Source organism: Schistocerca cancellata, chromosome 1 (genome assembly GCF_023864275.1).
Source record: "Schistocerca cancellata isolate TAMUIC-IGC-003103 chromosome 1, iqSchCanc2.1, whole genome shotgun sequence".
Taxonomy (NCBI): Eukaryota; Metazoa; Arthropoda; class Insecta; order Orthoptera; family Acrididae; genus Schistocerca; species Schistocerca cancellata.
Window position 1 is genome coordinate 742,090,090 of NC_064626.1, and position 19,279 is coordinate 742,109,368.

Below are 19,279 nucleotides of genomic sequence, written 5' to 3' on the forward strand. Positions count from 1 at the left end.
TCTTGAAATTTCTGTTGTTGGAGCTACTTGTGGAAAGGTCGAGGTCATTTAAATGTTTGGTTATCTGGTGCTCAACAGTGAAGATGATATTCTGATGCATTTGATTCATTCCCTGCATGAGGTCCTGAAATTCTTCTTTTGTACCATCAAGTAAGCTCAATATATCATCAACATATGGTATAATTTATTATTTTGTTAACTGTCTGGGGGCTTTCTTTAAAGAATTTACAATGTAAGTTGTCGATGAAAATATAGCGAGTAAACTGGGAAGGTAGCTGCCCGTAGCTATGCCGTCCTCCTGCTGGTACATTTTCTTACTAAAAGGGAAGTAATTATGTGACAGGACTAATCTTAACAAATTGTTGAACTCTTCTATTTCTGGTAAAGACAACATTTTGTGCTTAAGTTATTTTTAATTATTACCATTGTTTTGTTGAAAGGTATGATGTTAAGTGACGTGAAGTTAGCTGTGTCAGGAACCAGAATGTCCTTTATACAGTTAATTATTTCTTAACTATTCTGTGCTGAGTATATCTTTTCAAATTTGAATGTGTTTCTGAGGCTCTCATTGAGTTCCTTGCTGATTTTGTAAGTTTGACTGCTTTGAAAATTGACGATTGGGCCTATAGGGCAAGACTGTTTGTGACTGTTAGGTTCTGCTCATAATGGTTGTGTAGAAGGACGCATAACAGTACATTCGTTTATATCTTTTGCAGTTAATAGGAAGTCACTTTTGATCATCAGATTTATAAGTTTATTCTGTAATTTAGATTTGGGATATGACCTAATTTCTATTATATTATTTCTGTTGAAGAAATAGATGGTTTTACTGATATATTCACTATCGTACATTACAACAACATACCTACCTTGACTGGTTTCACTATTAAAGCATTATTGTCACTTAGTTCTTTTATTATTGTTTTTAAGTAGTGTATGGTCATTGCCTTTCAGGTTACTATGTGAGATATAATACACTAGGAGTGCAAGGTTATCTGCAACTTGTACAGAAACCAGAATGCAGTTGTAAGAGTTGAAGGACTTGTAAGGAAGGCATTAATTAAGAATAGAATAAGACAGGGCTGTAACTTGCACCCATACGTTCAGTCCATTAACTAAGCAAATCGTAAAGAAATATAAGAACCTACTTGTAAAAAGGAATTAAAGAAGAGATGGCAAAGGACTTGGAAGACGAGTTGGATGGAATGAATAGTGTATTGAAAAAATGATAAAGTCCAAAATCAATAAAAGTGAATCAAAGATGATGGAGTGTAGTCAGATTAAGTTGGCTGATGGTGTGTGGAAATGTTATTAGCAAATGAGGCACTGAAGAAGTAAATCAGTTTTTGGGCATCAAAGCAAAGAACCATAACAGAAGTAGAGGGTGTAATATGTAACCTGGCAACGACAAAGAAAACTTTCCTGAAAAGGGAAAGTAAGTTAATATCAAATATAAATTTAATTTGAAACTTCCTCTCAGATTAAAACTGTGTACCAGTCCAAGACCTGAATATGGGACCTTTGCCTTTTGTGGGCAAGTGCTCTACTGACTGATCTATCCAAGCACAATGCATGACCTGCCCTCACAGCTACATCTCCACCAGCACCTCATCTCCTACCTTCCAGAATTCCAACACTCAGTTTTAATCTGTCAGTAAGTTTGAAATCACTCTGCTACAGAGTGAAAATTCATCCTGGATAAATGTGTTTTGATGTCTTTTATGAAAATATCCACCTTTTATGGAAGTTTAACATGCATGGTAAATATTATGATAAGAAGAGAATAGAAGCTTTATTTGTGCGGTGTTACATGTGAATGCCAAACACTAGATGTGTAAATGTGATAAAAATTTAAGAGGTACTGAATCAGATTTAGGGGGAAACATATTCATGGCACAATTTTATTTAAAAAGAGTAGATTGAGAGGTCTATTTGCCAAAATGAAGCACTGGCACTGTCAATTCAGGCGGCACCATATAGGGGCATAAGAATGAGCATGCTCCAGCTCTTTTGTGTGGTGTGTGGTGTGGGTGTGGGTGCGCACGCACGCGCATGTTGTATAGATATGTCAATTTCTGGCATTTTGAAGGTGGCTGATTCCTTTCCTTCTCATCTCATCCAGTAAGTCTTCCCTGACCCGAGATCCAGGATTTCCTTAACATTTGTGTGTGTATTCCCCTGCCAACACATGATGAGCAGATTTTTTATCTATTACAGGGTGTCTATAAATTAGTTATACAAAAGTAATCTTTAATTGTGAAAATGGTAATTACTTACAAAAATGTAAATTTTATTTCCACCTAACACTATCATTTCCCAACATTCCCATTGATGGCATGTGCGAATGACTTATTCTAACAGTCATCATGGCGCTGCGTAATGGTGCAGAATTTGCAAAGTGTTGTTTATGGTTTTGTGAATCCAAATCTGCCATTACAATTGAGAAACAATTCAGGACTAAATATCACAAGCTACCATCTCAGACAAATTGTTATTGTTACAATCATTTCACCAAAACTGGCTGTGTATGACGTAGGATACCCGATCAGTGTCAGCCAGCAGTCTCTGACACAGAAATTGAACAAGTTCAGCAGTCTTACATTCATAGCCTGGGTAAATCGAGGAGACGTGCCAGCTTGGAACTGAATAAGTCTAGTGTGGAAGGTATTAGATAAATGCCTGTCATTCAAACCTTACAAATTTTAACCTTGACCTGATGTACTATGTGATACACAGCCAGTTTCTGTGAAATGAGTCAGGGTGTGTACGACCCGAGACAACCAGGAGATCCAGGAATAACCTGGGAGTTTTTTCATCCAGGAGAAAACAGGGAAAAACCCAGGAATTTTTTAGAAATCCGGGAATTTTTCGTTTATTAAGTTTTCAGTTAATTTTTTGTAATTTTGACTGGTAAGAAACAATACTCAAACTAAAGGATATTACTGTATCCCACTACTGCAGAATACTACTGCAGCATTAAAACGTGAACGAGAGAAAAAAACGAAAATGAAAGTTAAATTGCAAAGGAAATTCACCATATAAAATAAGAGTGCTCGTACAAGTGTCTGCCAACAGCAGAATGTGTCAAAGGCTTTTTAGTACTTTTTCCCCCTTCTGGCTACATAAATGTGGCTGTTGGCAGTGTAAGTAGCAGTAGCAGCAACCAGCCATATGGTACCCGGAAAAATTTTACTGGCGCTCCCAAGCTGTCAGATACACGCGTGCACAGAAGCTGTTAGATTCACACATGCGCAGCAGGCCTGGATCTAGTGGGGGGTGAGGGCAAACCGGGGTGTCCGAACCATGCGGCAGTTTCGAGGGGGAGGGGGCAAATTCAGTTTCTTGAGGAAAAAAAACCTTGTTTCACAAAGCACCTAGCATCCAGCGCATGTCTGTCTATCGATTATTCATATGATTTTGAAATGCACTCCAGCTGGTTTTTGAACACATTCCAAGTTGATTTCTGAATGAATTATGAGATGATTTTTGAATGTGTGCATATTGTACGTGATGTCTCTGCCAGGGGATTCGTTGTCACATCTAGAAACAAACTTTCCTGCAGACAAAACGCAATGAGGCTTTACTAGCTGAGAGGAATAAACCTGAACTGGAGAATGCTAACTGCTGCTTGTTTATGTGGTTGATTCAGTTTGCAGATGTTCAACATTGTTATAATTACTAGCAAAATCCATAGATTCAGACTACCAGAGTGGAAATAAACGACTTACAGGAATAACAGATAAGAAAGATTATGTATTATCTTCTCGGTGTATCCAAGAAAGTGAAATTTTGACAGAAAATTTTTGGCCAGATCGCTACACTAGACAGAGCCAGTTGCAGTCCCCGACTAGCAGCCATTTAAGTTGCATTCTGGAAGTAGCACGGGAAACGCATTGTACGAATTTGTAATAACAGCTAACCGGAGAATAATCTCTGGATAACTAAACCAGTGATTGTGGCTGGGGTAGTAAAGTTACCGGGAGAATGAGTTTTGAGAGTTGTAGGAATAGTTACAGAATTGGTGATGATAAGACTGTTTGTTAGAACGAGGAAGGAGGAGAAATGAGGATATCACACAAATTATGGAAGAATATGATGATTCCAAATTTATACAAAAATTTCGTTCTATTTTTCGGTCTTATGCATGAGAAACTGGACTGCATGAATGAAATGTGAAACTATTTCCTAACGTAAAGCTTTTTGCTTGTAGTAGGCCAAATAGGTATTTCATATTGGTACTTCGTGAATTATTTTGTCATATTATAAAAATGATCATTATTGCCGAAACAGTGCCACTTATTTGCTGCGTGTTACAATTGCTGCAATATTAGAAAGGCCTATTTTGTTTTATCCGGCACACAGTGACAAAATAGATGTAATCAGATGAGAAACCACACCAGTCTTGGGTACTAATTGTATTAACAGCTTTTTCAGTATTAGACAACAACAACATCCATTTTTCACGTAGCAAAACATTTGATGAACTTTGATAAGGTAATAGTTCTTTCGCAGAAAGGAAAGAACTCCATCTAAAGCTGTAGCAAGATTAGAGAGAAAAATCGCTAGGACCTAAGGACTGAAGAAATGTGTAAGGTCTTGACTGTCTCTTGTCTTTACTGGTTTTAGGTATCCTATATTTAATATATTTAATTTTATGTTACACAGAAGAGCAAGTTATTAGCTAATAGGCAATAAAGAGTCCAGATTTTCTGAAGAATACTTGTTCTCCTGGTTACAAATAATCCTATCCAGTATTAATTGCGAGGGGATGGGTAGAATGTCAGACCGGCCGAATGGGAGCAGGATAGGCACTACAGGACATTTTAATTTCCACTGTCCTGGAATAGTTTGATGACATCCATTACAAAATATACATGTTTCAGTTCCACAGAGCGAAATACAGTGACGTGCGCTATAAGGATGTTGTTTGAAGAAGCGTGGCATTGCACTGCACACTTAAGACCAAATAAAGTGTCTTACATTTCCTCGAAGATATATGTTTTATGCATCAGACTCTTCAGAAAGATGTGTGCTACAAAATGAACTTTTTTTTTCTTTTTTTAACATTCTGATGCACAGAGCAGTCTGAGTTAAAAGTGGGGGTGGGGGGGCAAGTTAAAGTGGGGGAGGGGGGGGGGGGCAAGGGGGAGGGGTAATCTCCACGTGACCCGTGGCTAAATTTTTCTGTTTCCTCTTCGTTTACCTCTCACGTCAAATGAAAACAAGACGGATTTCTGTGGCTGGGAGCTATCAAGTGAATTAAAATATATTCACATAATTATGGAAGGCTAAAATATGTTACTAGTTTCAGATTTTATTTTATTTCCACCTTTCTGACAGTCAAGCATTAATTGCCTTGCAGAACAATAAAGTTATTTTTTCGGTTTGCTAAAGAAATTTGGCTTTTATTAGGGTTTCCTGCTGAGGTAGTGAATTTATTTGAAATGAAGTATTTAATTCCACACTATTGGCTAGTTTCAACTGTTCGCTGCATTTCAAGTGCACGTTTTCATCTTCTGTCACATATGGCATTATGCCATAACAAAGAACTAAACATGAGATAATACAGTATTGGTACTCGAAGAAAATTTACGTCCCTAAAACCATACTGAAAAGTTTCATATCAGGTCAAGGCCTACATCATTGGGAATCTGGACATACGAATGTGCATTGTAAGGCAAACTATGCATTTTAGTATGGTTCACGAAATTCCGACTCTCTTGGAGTATCCTCGACAACTCGACAAGATGTAAGATCTTTTAATGTTTTACACGAATGAACATGCAGGCTTCCTAAGTCACTATAGCTGCGCAAGCGCGGTGACGTCTCTTATCTGGCGCTGTCTGGCAACTGCTGAAGTGAATCTATTTCTAACAAATCACAGGAAAATATTGTGAATTGTTGTTCGAAAAGCATTATTTTCAAAGTAAATTTCCTTTTACGCAATATTTATTTTATTTATTTATGCATTTATTTTACCTGGCAAGATTAGGGCCTTCAGGCCCTCTCTTACACCTAACCAGGCATACTCAGATTCAACAAATTTCAGTTTCTACAGAACTATGTGCAAGAATGTACAATGAATTTCCTAAATCACAGTGTGTTTGCTCTCTTTTAAAAATCAACTCTTTGATGACGAGCCATTTATAACAATTTCTAGCCCAGAAGATAAGTGATTTATGTCAGTATTAAAAATTTTACTGACGTATTTGTGTGATATATCTTAGTGTTAAATGCGCTAAACAAATCAACATTAAATGTGAAAGCTTAGCTTCTCTTGTAGGTTATTAATCTTGGAGACAAATATTATATGTGAAAGCTTTGCAACGCTATGTATATTAATTTAAACCATTAAATTTTCCTGTTGGTGGAATTTAAATTTATGCTTTTGTAATATGAAAATATGCATCTTACATGTTGCTGCACATCAAAGATCTTGTATTTTTTCGCCCTGAGTTTGTTTTTCTAAAGTGCCAGGAAATTCTACACTGCTGTATAAAACTATATCCATTCAAAGGATACTTTTACAGTTCCAAGGGAAAGTGTACTGTCATTAACATGGAAAAAGTGCATTTTCACCCAGGAGAAAATGAATTTTTAACTGGGAGATCTGGGAAAAATCCAGGAATTTATTTTTCCTCGTCCGTGTATGCACCCTGTGAGTGTACCATTTAATAAGTGTTTGTCCTTGAGACAGTTTGTTCTTGAGAGACAGTTTGTCCTTGAGGTGGTGGCTTGCGAAATTTTTGACCTGAATTCTCTCTGAACTCTAGAAGCAGATTTGGATTCATGGAACTATAAACAACATGGCGCATGTTCTGTATCATTATACAGCTTTATGATGACTGTTGGAATAACTCATTCTTGCATGCCACCTAGCCGGAACATCGGGAACTAACAGTGTTAGATGGGACTCAAGCATAAAGATACACTACATTGAGTGTTGTATCACACATTTCTGTAAGTTATTCACCCTTTTTGCAATTAAAGGTTGCTTTTGTGTAACTAATTTATAAATGATAATTTATATTTCCAGAGATTTTTTTATGTTGATATATTAACCCGGCACGTCTGATGATTTAAATCATTAAGATGATTGGAGATCAGACAGTGATATTTCTTGTTACATATTTGGGTTTTCGGTTTTCATTGTGAGGTTTTTGTTAAATCACGAGCTAAGTCAAAAAAATTTTATGAAGATGATTGCCTTCATTCGATGTGTTTTTGGAAGATGCATATTTTTTGTTACTTTGCAGTCTTGTCATAAAATCTTGCTGCTGCTGCTGCTGTTGCTGTTGCTGGTTGCAGTGTTCTTAATGAAGAAGTTAAATCCACTCTGATTATTTTGTATTGTGACTGAAACTTTTTTATGCTTATCGAATACATCTTGTAAGCAATAATCCGATAAAAGGTTGACTGTATGCTCCCAGTAGTTGAAAGCCTATTTTTAATGGAATGCTTTATTTGTGCTAGGCATGTGCAGGGTCGTGTTTTGGCTGCTCTTGCAAATGGTACAGTTGCTGTATTCCGTCGAGGCTTGGATGGGCAATGGGACCTCAGCAGTTATCATCTGGTGGATCTCGGGAATCCACGACATTCCATTCGCTGCACGGTGGCTGTCCATGGGAAAGTGTGGTGTGGCTACCGGAATAAAATTCATGTCCTTCATCCGAGAACACTTGCTGTAGAGGTTTGTATAACATTTAGCTTCAAATATTAAAGATTTAGTGTTTTGCTTACAAAACACCTCCCATGATTGTGTAGGTAAAACGTCTGCTAATATGATATACAGTATTAGTTGGTATCTTTAGATTGTTTCTTTTTCATTTGATAACTGTGTTGAGTAGTTACAAAAATTGTGGCTTGTGATTTCCATACTGAGGAAATTGTGACATTTATCAATTTAAGTGTTTAAAATCTCCTTTCTTTTCATAATGAGCTACTAAATGACACTAAAAGCTGACTCCAAGATAAGATGTGTAGGTACTATACTGAGCTGTCAGTGTCACATTTTCCAAGACCATATCATAACAAATCCTATTAATAAGGAAGAGTTTTGGAGAGATCTTTGATGTGGCGTTCATTAGCTTCACTATGTGCTTAATGTTTTTCATGTTTTCAATACTGAACTTGAAATGTCGGTGTTTTTTGGGTGTTTTCATTTCATGGTGTTCCCAAGTTTGCACAATAAACGGTAACATTTTGTATTGTCATGGGTCCTGTGCTATGATTAGTATTTGTGAAGCTATATGCTTTATTTGTTTGCTTTTGTATGTATACTTGCGTATTATGAAAGTATGCAATTTAAGTGATATGCCACTACAAAGATCTCTCTGAAACACATCATTTTTACTATGTTTGAGTATGCAAAATTGTCAGGAAAAGTGATGTTGGTGGCTAAAAATGCTCTGTTGGAATTATGTATACATACTTGCATGGATTTGCACTCTGTTCATTCTTGATTGATGTTTGAGTCTGGTTTGGGCACACTAGGCTCTTTTACCCTAAGCTTATGTTCCAAAACTTTTTAATGAAATGCTCATTGAATTCATATTGTGCTGTTTCCAGACTCTTGATATGTGCTATAGTTATTTAAAAAAAAAAAATTTCACAAGAACTCTGGCACAGCACACTCAAAAAATTGCTAATAACACACTTTATATCAAAAACGCCATCAACATGGAAGGAAATTCTTAGCCACTAAAGATAATGGGACATGTTTGGCATTCTTATTTACTGTAATCATTTGTGGAACTCCCGCTAAGTGAATCAACTTACGTCACTGTAATCTAGTGCACTGTAGCTAGACATTTGCAAACTTATCACGTCTTTCCTACTGCAGATAGTGCCAATGCCAAAAACAAAAACAATCTTCATTACCGTCAAAACATTAATATTGAATGCTGATTAATGATACTTCAGAGCATAATAGAGAGAGATACAGAGACAGGGAATTGATAATGAAGTTTCAGCCACTCTGCTGATTCCCTTTTGTTGTAAGCTGTGTTACTTGAATATCGTGTGGTAGTTGATAGGGCATTTTTAAGCTGAATGGACAGAGCCTTCTGGAAGCCCATAAGAACTGTATTCTGCAGAAACAATGCTGCAGACCTGTCCTACGTGGAAATAACAAGCATTTCAAAGTGCAGACTAGCTACTACCTGTATGAAAAACCAACACTTAGTATCAACATCTCTAAGTAGTTGACTGTCATTATTTAAATCCATGTGGGAAATATTCTAAATGCATCCTGATAATTTAAATTTTGTCAGTCATTACTGAGAAATATGTTTTACTATATCTTTCGGAGCAATTCCCATTCAGAGCCTTTAACAATGAGCCATGCCTGAGTTACAGTAATCTTTTCCAAAGAAGTAATCCTTATTGGCAAGTTTATGGAGAATCCTTTATCTTCATTTAAATTTATACTCTGCATATCAATGCACAGTGACTGACAGAATGTAGTTTTCATTGTTCCCTGTATTAAATTTCATAACATTTCATTTCTGGGTCAGGTATTTTTAGAATTACTCCTTATATGATGTGAGAAGTGTAAACTTATTTTCACATTTAGTGGAAGATCCAGTGAATGTGGGCTTTCACAATACTTCTCAGTGTGAAACAACACCTCTGCAGATTTTCTCTCTAGGTTTTCAAAGGCTAATAGGGATTTGTAAAATTAACAGTAAGGATGACCATAGTTAAGATAAAGTATAGGAATGGTCTAACTATTCTTATATCTGTGAGTTAAACACCAGTCCTAGCCTACCTGCTAGCCCTCCTTCATTCCTGTATCTTTTTTCTTTGTATTCTATCTATTTTTATTTTTTAAACAGAAAATAAAGTACTTTTCATGTACAGCTGTGATTTAGGAAAATTACTCTGCCAACACAGAGCACTGATGATACCAGGCCTCATCTATTTTGCCTCCTTGGTGGCATAAACATAAAATAACTTTTCTGTTTTACTTGTGCATTACCATTGATATGACACGTTATACTGTCTGAGCTACTGACCAAAGTCTGTAATTATCTGAGAGGTGATCGCTTACTTGTTCATTGTTATTTATCCCACAGTAATGTGGGAATCTCACGAAAAAAATTACAGAAGTGCCAGTGTATCCAAACAAAGAAGGAAGAAGTTGGGAAGGGAACATGTGTAGACATGCAAGGACTGGGGGAAGCACTTCCCAATTCCAGAGGGGATATGATGCAACCTCTAGGTGGGTTCATGTAAAGCCATTGGATGAATGCTGTTTTAGATTATGACTGACAGAATGTAGTTTTCATTGTTACCTGTGTTAAAGGTTCATACCATTTCAGTTTGGGGTCAGGTGTTGGAGGAATTACTGCTTATATGGTGTGAGAGGGGTAATCTTTTCACATTTAGTGGGATATCAGTGCAGGTGAATCTAGAGTGACAGATATTGTTGCCAGTGCTTCAGTTCTGTATCACTAGATTACAGTTACATCGTGTAATATTATTATGAACTTCTAAAAGAACCTTTCCTGAATAATTACATCTTCGTAAAAACACCAAATTATGCAAACTAAATTTTTTAAAAGCATTCTGATATCATAATCATCAGTGATCTAAATGAACCATTTGATATGCCTTCATCCCAGAGATTTCGATGCACAGCCATGCTGTTTCTCCATGTGTCCTAATAAAATCTACCCATCTTCCATTAGGTCGTTGTCTTACTCTTTCTTATCTCTTGGAATCTGACAAAGAATTTCCATTGTTTGCCAACATTTGTCTAGCTGTATGTTCCAACAAACCTCCGTTCGATTTTCATTGTAGTCATAATTACTTCTGACATTAGAGTCTGTGGCCTGGTGCATTTGTTTGCTTATCTGTCTCTCCTAGTAATTTCTAACAGGCATCTCTCTCCATTCCTTGCTGAGCAAACTTGGACTTCAGAATGGTTTTTTCATCAAAAAGTGCATTTCTCATTATCATAAATCAGAACTGGCAATAGACACTGATTGTAAACATAAATTCAGTTTGAAAAACTAGTGTACCAAAAGTTCTACTGCCTTAAACAGAAAAAAAAGAACTTGTCAGCTAGTTCAGTGACTTCATTTTTGATTGTACAGTCTTCTTTGTGACGAATTGAATGTAAGTCTTCTAATACTTTATCATCCAGACCATTTTTTAGGGTGCTCTATTAAATGTTTCAATTCATCATTGAGGTTTATCTGTACTGGGGACAAATTGCAAAAAATGAATCAGATATCTTTTGTCTACACTTACTTCTTCTTTGTTTTTTTCTGGTTTAAGTATCTGGAACCTTCCACTAGGACTCCTGAAGATATCTTTCATTATTTGAAATCTCTTTCAATTCTGAGTTTGACATTTTTTTCTGAAAGGCTGTTAGTATAGATTGTATTGAAATCAAGTCAAAAACTTTATTAAAGAAAATAAAATAAACACATTAAAATTCTCTGCTCTTGTGATAATTCTGGCCTCAACATACAGTAACATACTGTCCCCACACCCTCCGCCCAACAGTTTACACCTCCTGTGTCCTATCTACTCCCCATTCTCATCTCCCACCCTCTTTGTTTGCCACCCTCTGCCAATGCACCCACCAGTCTTTCCCCACAATCTCATGATACTGCGCCTGACGCTTCTCCTTCCCCGCTTTCCTCTAGATTGCTGCTTCCATCGCATATGATGGTTGCATTCTGGTCTGAGCTGCCAAAGTTGGCAGTCCTGTGTGGGTGAGGTGTGCTTCCTTGTGTGTATGACTGACATGTGTTTCTCTTTTGCTGATGAGGGCTGTTGCAGAAAACTGTGTGTAATGGTCTTTAACTGTGCCTGTCTGCAGCTTAACGTGTCATCTTAACAGTGAGTAGTAGTCTGTCTTTTTCGTACATTTTTGATAAATCTAGGAATACTTAAATGATAATAATAACAATGTAGGGGAAGGTGGATTGTTACTTTCCGTAAAGATAACACGTTAATCAGATGACAGGAATAATCAGGACACTTGTGTCAAGGGGTTGGAATTGAGGGTGGTGTAGGGATGGAATAAGATGTTGTGAAGGTTGGATAGGCAACAGAACATCACTTTAAAGGAGTGGGAAAGATCTAGGGTAGGATGTCACTTATTTCATGGCTTTCAAGCTTTCTGCCACAGCTTTCTTCAGAACAAGAGAAACACACACCATTCACTCATGCAAGCAAGCACACCTTACTCACACCAACACTGGCAGCTCAGGCCAGAATGCAACTATCACATGGGATGACAGCAATCTGGAGAGGGCAGGGAAGGGGAAGGGATAGCAGTGTATGGGTGGGGGAGTGGGGAGAGAGAAGCATTGTCTGGCAGAGTGTGCAGGAACTTGAATGCCAGCAGGTGCAGCATCAGGAAGTTGTGGAGCAGGGAGGTGGTGAAAAAGGAACAAAAAAGGAGAGGAATGGGGAAAGATGGGCAGGTGTGTTGGCAGAGGCTGGCAAACAGAGATTGTAGGAGAAGGGGAAGGGGAGGAGGTGATAGGACAGAAGGGGTGGAAACTGTTGGGTGGAGGGTGTGGGGATGTTATATTACTGTAGGATTAGGCTGGGATAGTTATGGGTAGTGGAGAATGTGTTGTAAGGATACCTGCCATCTGCACAGTTCAGAAAAGCTGGTGGTAGAAGGAAGGATCCATATGGCTCGGGTTATGAAGCAGCCATTAAAATGAAGGATGATATGTTTAGCTGCATGTTGTGTCACAGTGTGGTTTCCATTGCTCTTGGCCATAGTTTGGCAGTGGCAATTTATCCTGGTTGGTAGTCATACCACTATAAAAGTTGTGCAATGATTGCAGCAAGGCTGGTTAATGGCACATTTGCTTTCACAGGTGGCCCAGCCCCTGATGAGAGGGGATAGACCTGTGACAGGGCTGAAATAGAAAGTGTTTGGTGAGTGGACTGGGCAGGTCTTGCACCTGGATCTTCTGCAGGGATATGGTCCTTGTGTCAAGGGGTTGGAATTGAGGGTGGTGTAGGGATGGAATAAGATGTTGTGAAGGTTGGATAGGCAACAGAACATCACTTTAAAGGAGTGGGAAGGATCTAGGGTAGGATGTCACTTATTTCATGGCATGATGGTAGGTAATCAAAGCCCTGGTGAAGGATGTAGTTCAGTTGTTCCAGTCTAGGGTAGTATTGGGTGATGAAGGGGGGCACTCCTTTGTGGCTGGTTATAGGAGATGGTGGGAGTATTGAGGGTGTATGGAGAAATGGCATGGGAGATCTGTTTGCGGATGAGGTCTGGGGGATAGTGCGTGTCTGTGAAGGCCTTGGTGAGATACTCAGCATTCTAAGCAAGGATGTTCCTGTCACTGCAGACATGCCATCCCCTGGTAGTCAGGCTGTCTGGGAGGGGTTTTTTGGTGTGAAAGGGACATCAGCAGTCAAAAAGCAGGTAATGTGGGTGGTTGGTGGGTTTAAAATGGAGTGAGGTGCGGATGGAGCCACCAGAGAGGAAAGAGGTCAGTGCCTAGGAAGGTGGCACATTGAAGGACCACGTGAAGCAGATGGAAGAGAAGGTGTTGAGGTTGTGAAGGAATGAGGATAGGGCATCTTGGCCCAAAGTCCAGATCGTGAAAATATCATCAATGAATCTGAACCAGGCCATGGATTTGGCATTTTGGGAGGCTGTTAAGATCTCCTCTACATGGCCTATAAACAAGTTGGCATAAGAGGATGCCATGTAGCTGCCCGTGGCTGTGCCAAAGATTTGTTTTTATACCTTCCCTTCAAAGGAGAGGTAATGGTGGGTAAGGATAAATTTAGTAAGGTGTATGAGGAATGAGATAGTGGATCTGGTGTCTGAAGGATGTTGGGAAAGGTAATGTCCAATGTTGGTTATAGGGAGGTGGCATTATTAGCGACAAGTAGCCGGCCGAAGTGGCCGTGCGGTTAAAGGCGCTGCAGTCTGGAACCGCAAGACCGCTACGGTCGCAGGTTCGAATCCTGCCTCGGGCATGGATGTTTGTGATGTCCTTAGGTTAGTTAGGTTTAACTAGTTCTAAGTTCTAGGGGACTAATGACCTCAGCAGTTGAGTCCCATAGTGCTCAGAGCCATTTGAACCATTAGTGACAAGTATGGATCCAGGAGGTAAATTGGGGAGGGGGGGGGGGGGGAGTCATCGAAGGAAGTGATTGGTATCTCTGATGTGGGATGCTAGATTACACACATCTAGTTGTGGTGTTAGTCAGTGAGGGTCAAAATTCTATCAGTGGGGGCACAGTAAACATCCACAATGGGGTGTCCAGGATTGTTGGATTTGTGGATTTTGGGGAACATGATGAAGGTTCTTGTGGAAGGTGTCAGGGGTGAGGAGGGAAATGGATTCAGGTTGTCAGTTCTGGAAAGGACCTGAGGCTTTAAGCAGGGACTGGAGGTAGTGTTGGGCTTCTGGGATGGGATCACTTTGGTGGAGTTTATAGGTAGAGGAGTCAAATAATTGGCAGAGACCAATTCATAACAACAATGGTGAAGCCTTTGCAGATGGGATGATTAGGCAGGATTGATTTTGAGGTTGTGTATGGCTATTCTTTCTACCACAGAAAGGCAGTATCTGCAGTGACAAGAACTCCCTTACCTAGTTTGGTGAGGATCTCACCAAGGCCTTCACAGACAGGCACTATCCCCCCACAGCTGGTCTGCAATCTCCCATGCCATTCCCCCCCAATTCTCCCGCCACCCCCAAGAACCAGCCACAAAGGAGTGCCCGCTTCATCACCCAATAACATCCAACTGGAACAACTGAACTACATCCTTTTCCTGGATTTTGATTAGCTATCATGGTGCCCTGAAATGAGGGACATCGTATCAGATATCCTTCCTACCACTCCTAAAGTGGTGTTCTGTCACCCACTCAACCTCCGCAACATCCTAATCCATCCCTATGCCACTCCAATACCCAACCCCTTGCCACAAGGATCACATCCCTGTGGAAGACCCAGGTGCAAGACCTGTCTAATCCATCCACCCAGCACTTCCTATTCCAGTCCATTCACAGTTTTATCCTACCCCATCTGGGGCCGTGTCACTTATGAAAGCAAACATGTCATTGACCATCTCTGCTGTAATCATTGCACAGCCTTTATATTGGTATGAGTACCAAGCAGGTGTCCACTAGGATGAATGGTTACTACCAAACTATGGCGAAGAGCAAAGTAGACCACCCTGTGGCACAACATGCTGCTGAACATAACAACCTGCATTTTGATGGATGCTTCACTACCTGAGCCACCTGGCTCCTCCCCTCTACCATTGGCATTTCTGAACTGTGCAGATGGAAGTTACCCTTACAACACGTTCTTCACTTCGTAATTATACCAGCCTCAACCTACAGTAACATACTGTCCCCACACCCTCCACCCAACAGTTTCCACTCCCTCTGGCCTGTCACATCCTCGTCACTCCTGTCTCCTCGTCACTCCTGTCTCCTCGTCACTCCTGTCTCCTCGTCACTCCTGTCTCCTACACTTTTGTTTGCCAACCTCTGCCAACACACCCTCCTATCTTTGCCATCTCCTCTCTGTTTTTACTCTGTTTTCCTTGCCTCCCTGCCCAGCAACCTCCTGATACTGAGCCTGTTGGCATTCTAGTCCCTACACACTCCACCAGACAGGGCTTTTCTTCCCCCACCCGTACATTGCTATCCCTTACCCTTTATCCTTTACCCTTTACCCTTTACCCTTTACCCTTACCCTTACCCTTACCCTTACCCTTACCCTTCTTGCCCCCTCCAGATTGCTGCTGCCATCCGACATGATAGTTGCATTCTGGCCTGAGATGGAAGAGTTGGCAGTCGTGTGCTTGCTTGTGTGAATGAATGGTGTGTGTTTCTCTTGTCATGACAAAGGCATGTGTAAATGTCTTTTCATTGTGCCTGTCTGCAGCTTAGAGTGTTATGGATAACAGTAAGTAGCAATCTGTCTTTTTGTATGTTGCTGATATTCCTACCTGGAGCTTTCATTGTTTAATTAAGTGCTAATTCATACGTATTACCCCATTCCATAATGTCATTCATCGCCTAAAAGTATTTCATTGTGCTATACGCAGTTCTAAATCCAAATTGTTCCATTGCCTGAATAAAATCTACTTTCCTTTTGTGTGGTTGGTGATAATTTTAGTGAATATCTTATAGGTTCTTCTCCGTCCACTTTCTAGTGAAGGAGGATAACTACAGCATTGTTCCAACTGCAGATAATTTTCTTATTCTGCATATGTTCTCTCACGAACTTAAAATTTCGTAAGATATTACTTTTTTTCTACCTTAAATTATTTCAATTAAGAATTTTTGTCTTCTGGCCATTTTCCTATTAAGCGAGGTGATGCATTGGTTAGGACACTGGATTTGGCTGGATGACATTCAAATTCACATCCAGCCATCCAGATTTAAGTTTTCTGTGATTGCCCCCATATTACCCCAGGCAAATGCTGGAGTGGTTCCTGTGAAAGGGCATGGCTGATTCTCTTCCCCTTCTCAGAAAAAAGAAATCTGATCGTGTGCTTCATTTCGAATGACCTCGTTCTTGGTAGGATGGTAAACTCTAATCCTCCTTCCTTCTTCATGGTGCTTTTACACACACATTATCTCCCAATACATATGGAATGTCATTATTTTATTTGTTACTGAGTTCGGTAGTGCAATGGTTAGCACACTGGACTCGAAATCGGGAGGAAAACAGTTCAAACTCCCATGCGGCCATCCTGATTTAGGTTATCTGTGATATCCCTAAATCAGTTCAGGCAAATGCTGGGATGGTTCCTTTGAAAGGGCATGACTGACTTCCTTCCCCATCGTTTCCTAATCTGTTGGGACCAATGACCTCACTGTTTGGTCCTCTCACCCAAATCATCAATGGCATCTCTGATTCTGAATACAAAACTGGTTTGTTTGAGTTACACTGTACTTAGTGACTGAATTTATTCTAGCATCTGTAAATGAGAAGATAAAGACGAAGTGGCATCCAAATAATAGGATTTTTTCCATTATTCAGATTGGTGGCAGGATTATTTTAGATATAATTGCTATTTGTGTAATAACTGGCATAGTCTTATAAGAAAGTGTAAAAATACTGATGGCACAGTATTTTGTGAGTGAAGAAACATTAGCGTTCTCTTCCAAATCACTTTCGTTAGTCATTGTAATCGTCTCAATAACAACTGGCTTATCATCATCTTCATCATAATCTTTTTTTAACCCATATTTTCACCATTTTGTACAATTGTAATCAGTTTCATCTGCACCCTAAGTAAAATATGTTGCTGCTGAATGTGACATCAGATGTTTGCTTTGAGAAACACTGAAAGTTAATCAGAATTACAACTTACTTCTTTCTTAAATATCTAAATTGAATGATGGCTATGTGAATATGTATAGCACAAAATAAAACAGCTGTGCCAAATTACAGTAAACTGAAACACAGGGAATAAAATAAATTCTGCCCTTTCTCATGAAGCGAATAAAGAATAAAAGTAATAGAATAAGAAAAAGTGATACAAAAAATAAATAAAAAGCTTTCTTCTACCGCCACCTCTCTAGTTGGTAATAGAAGTGTAATGTTTAAAAATAATGGTAATTTCTTGATGGAACATTATGTGAAAGGCGACTACGCACCTGACCTCTTACCAACTGATCTGTGTTGCATAGGATATGTAACAGCACATTATTAACTGGCTTTTGTGCTCTGCATCTTCTGGTAAAAAGTACGCACCTACCCCCTCCCCCTCCTCTCCCCTTCTCACTCCCCCGCCCTCTCACTCCCCCGCCCTCTCACTCCCCCGCCCTCTCACTCCCCCGCCCTCTCACTCCCCCGCCCTCTCACTCCCCCGCCCTCTCACTCCCCCGCCCTCTCACTCCCCCGCCCTCTCACTCCCCCGCCCTCTCACTCCCCCGCCCTCTCACTCCCCCGCCCTCTCACTCCCCCGCCCTCTCACTCCCCCCGCCCTCTCACTCCCCCGCCCTCTCACTCCCCCGCCCTCTCACTCCCCCGCCCTCTCACTCCCCCGCCCTCTCACTCCCCCGCCCTCTCACTCCCCCGCCCTCTCACTCCCCCGCCCTCTCACTCCCCCGCCGTCTCACTCCCCCGCCCTCTGCACCCCTCCCCTCACACACGTGCATGTGTGCAAGAGAGAGAGAGAGAGATTTGGGGGGGGGGGGCGGGCATTGGCCCTATTATGGGAGGTTAATGACTGTGTTTTCAGATTTTTGTTGACAACTGTCCAGTCAAAAATATATGTATGTATATGTAGTTTCAAGAGTAATTGTGGGTGTTTCAAACTTTTTAGATCACTTTTGTATTGTGCAAAAAAGAAAAGAATAAACTGAGAAATTACTAAAGAAAGATGAAACTTTTTTTTATGTGACTGCTGTAAGAAGCAACAAGAAAATTATTACCATGTGCCAGGTGGAAGTAGTAGAAGTATTTTTAGTTTGATCAAACCTCTCTTAATCAGTGTTAACTGTCCTTGTTTGTGTGAAAGTATTACTTTTTATTATTTACTGTAATTCTGCTTGAAGTGCATGGATTTACCTTACAGAAATCATTTGATGCCCATCCTCGGAAAGAGAGTCAAGTTCGGCAAATGGCTTGGCTTGGTGATGGTGTTTGGGTGTCAATACGCCTAGACTCAACCCTTCGTCTGTACCATGCGCACACTTACCAACACCTTCAGGATGTGGACATTGAGCCTTATGTCAGCAAGATGTTAGGTTAGTGACAACTAACAATGATGCTTGTAACGAAGGCACTGGCTTAACTTTGGGTGCCTTAATAATCATTTAAAAGCAGTGTATAGATGCATGCTGCAGTGTGGAAGATTGACGTATTTCAGAGCAGGACTGTTTTCACATTATATAATTACTTTCACACTGGTATACTTGCATGTTATCATTCTGACAATAACAGTAAAATACTTCTAGTGGATCTTCCCTTTCAAACAATTGAAATAAATGGGCCATGGAGAAAGTAGCAGAGGAATTGTAAGCACTTTGTGCTTATTAGTTTAAATTTATGTGGTATCTGCAAAAAATTCTCTACTGAAAAGTGATGATACAATTTTTTCATCCAATCATCTTCTCTCCTTCACAGAGTTCCTTAATACCCTTAAAAAATTTGTTGTATGCAAGATTTGTTCAGATAATTTGTGCACAATATAAGAAAATTACAGAAGTGGCATGGATGTCAGTCACCTGTGAGGCTGATTCACAAGAACTAGGTACTTTGATTCTTGGACAACAGTAGTGAACAATAGGTATCATGTTGT

At 39.8% G+C, this 19,279-nt stretch overlaps 1 protein-coding gene across 12 annotated transcripts in view; it reads left to right on the forward strand.

Annotated features, from left to right (window-relative positions):
* LOC126185655 (C-Jun-amino-terminal kinase-interacting protein 4) overlaps positions 1–19,279 on the forward strand; it is a 270,109-nt gene that overhangs the window by 138,572 nt on the left and 112,258 nt on the right. For all 12 annotated transcript variants that reach the window (XM_049928155.1, XM_049928156.1, XM_049928146.1 and 9 more), the window contains 2 exons: positions 7,474–7,690; positions 18,554–18,725. In XM_049928155.1, coding sequence (XP_049784112.1) covers positions 7,474–7,690; positions 18,554–18,725 — 389 coding nt within the window. The remainder of the gene's footprint in view (positions 1–7,473; positions 7,691–18,553; positions 18,726–19,279) is intronic.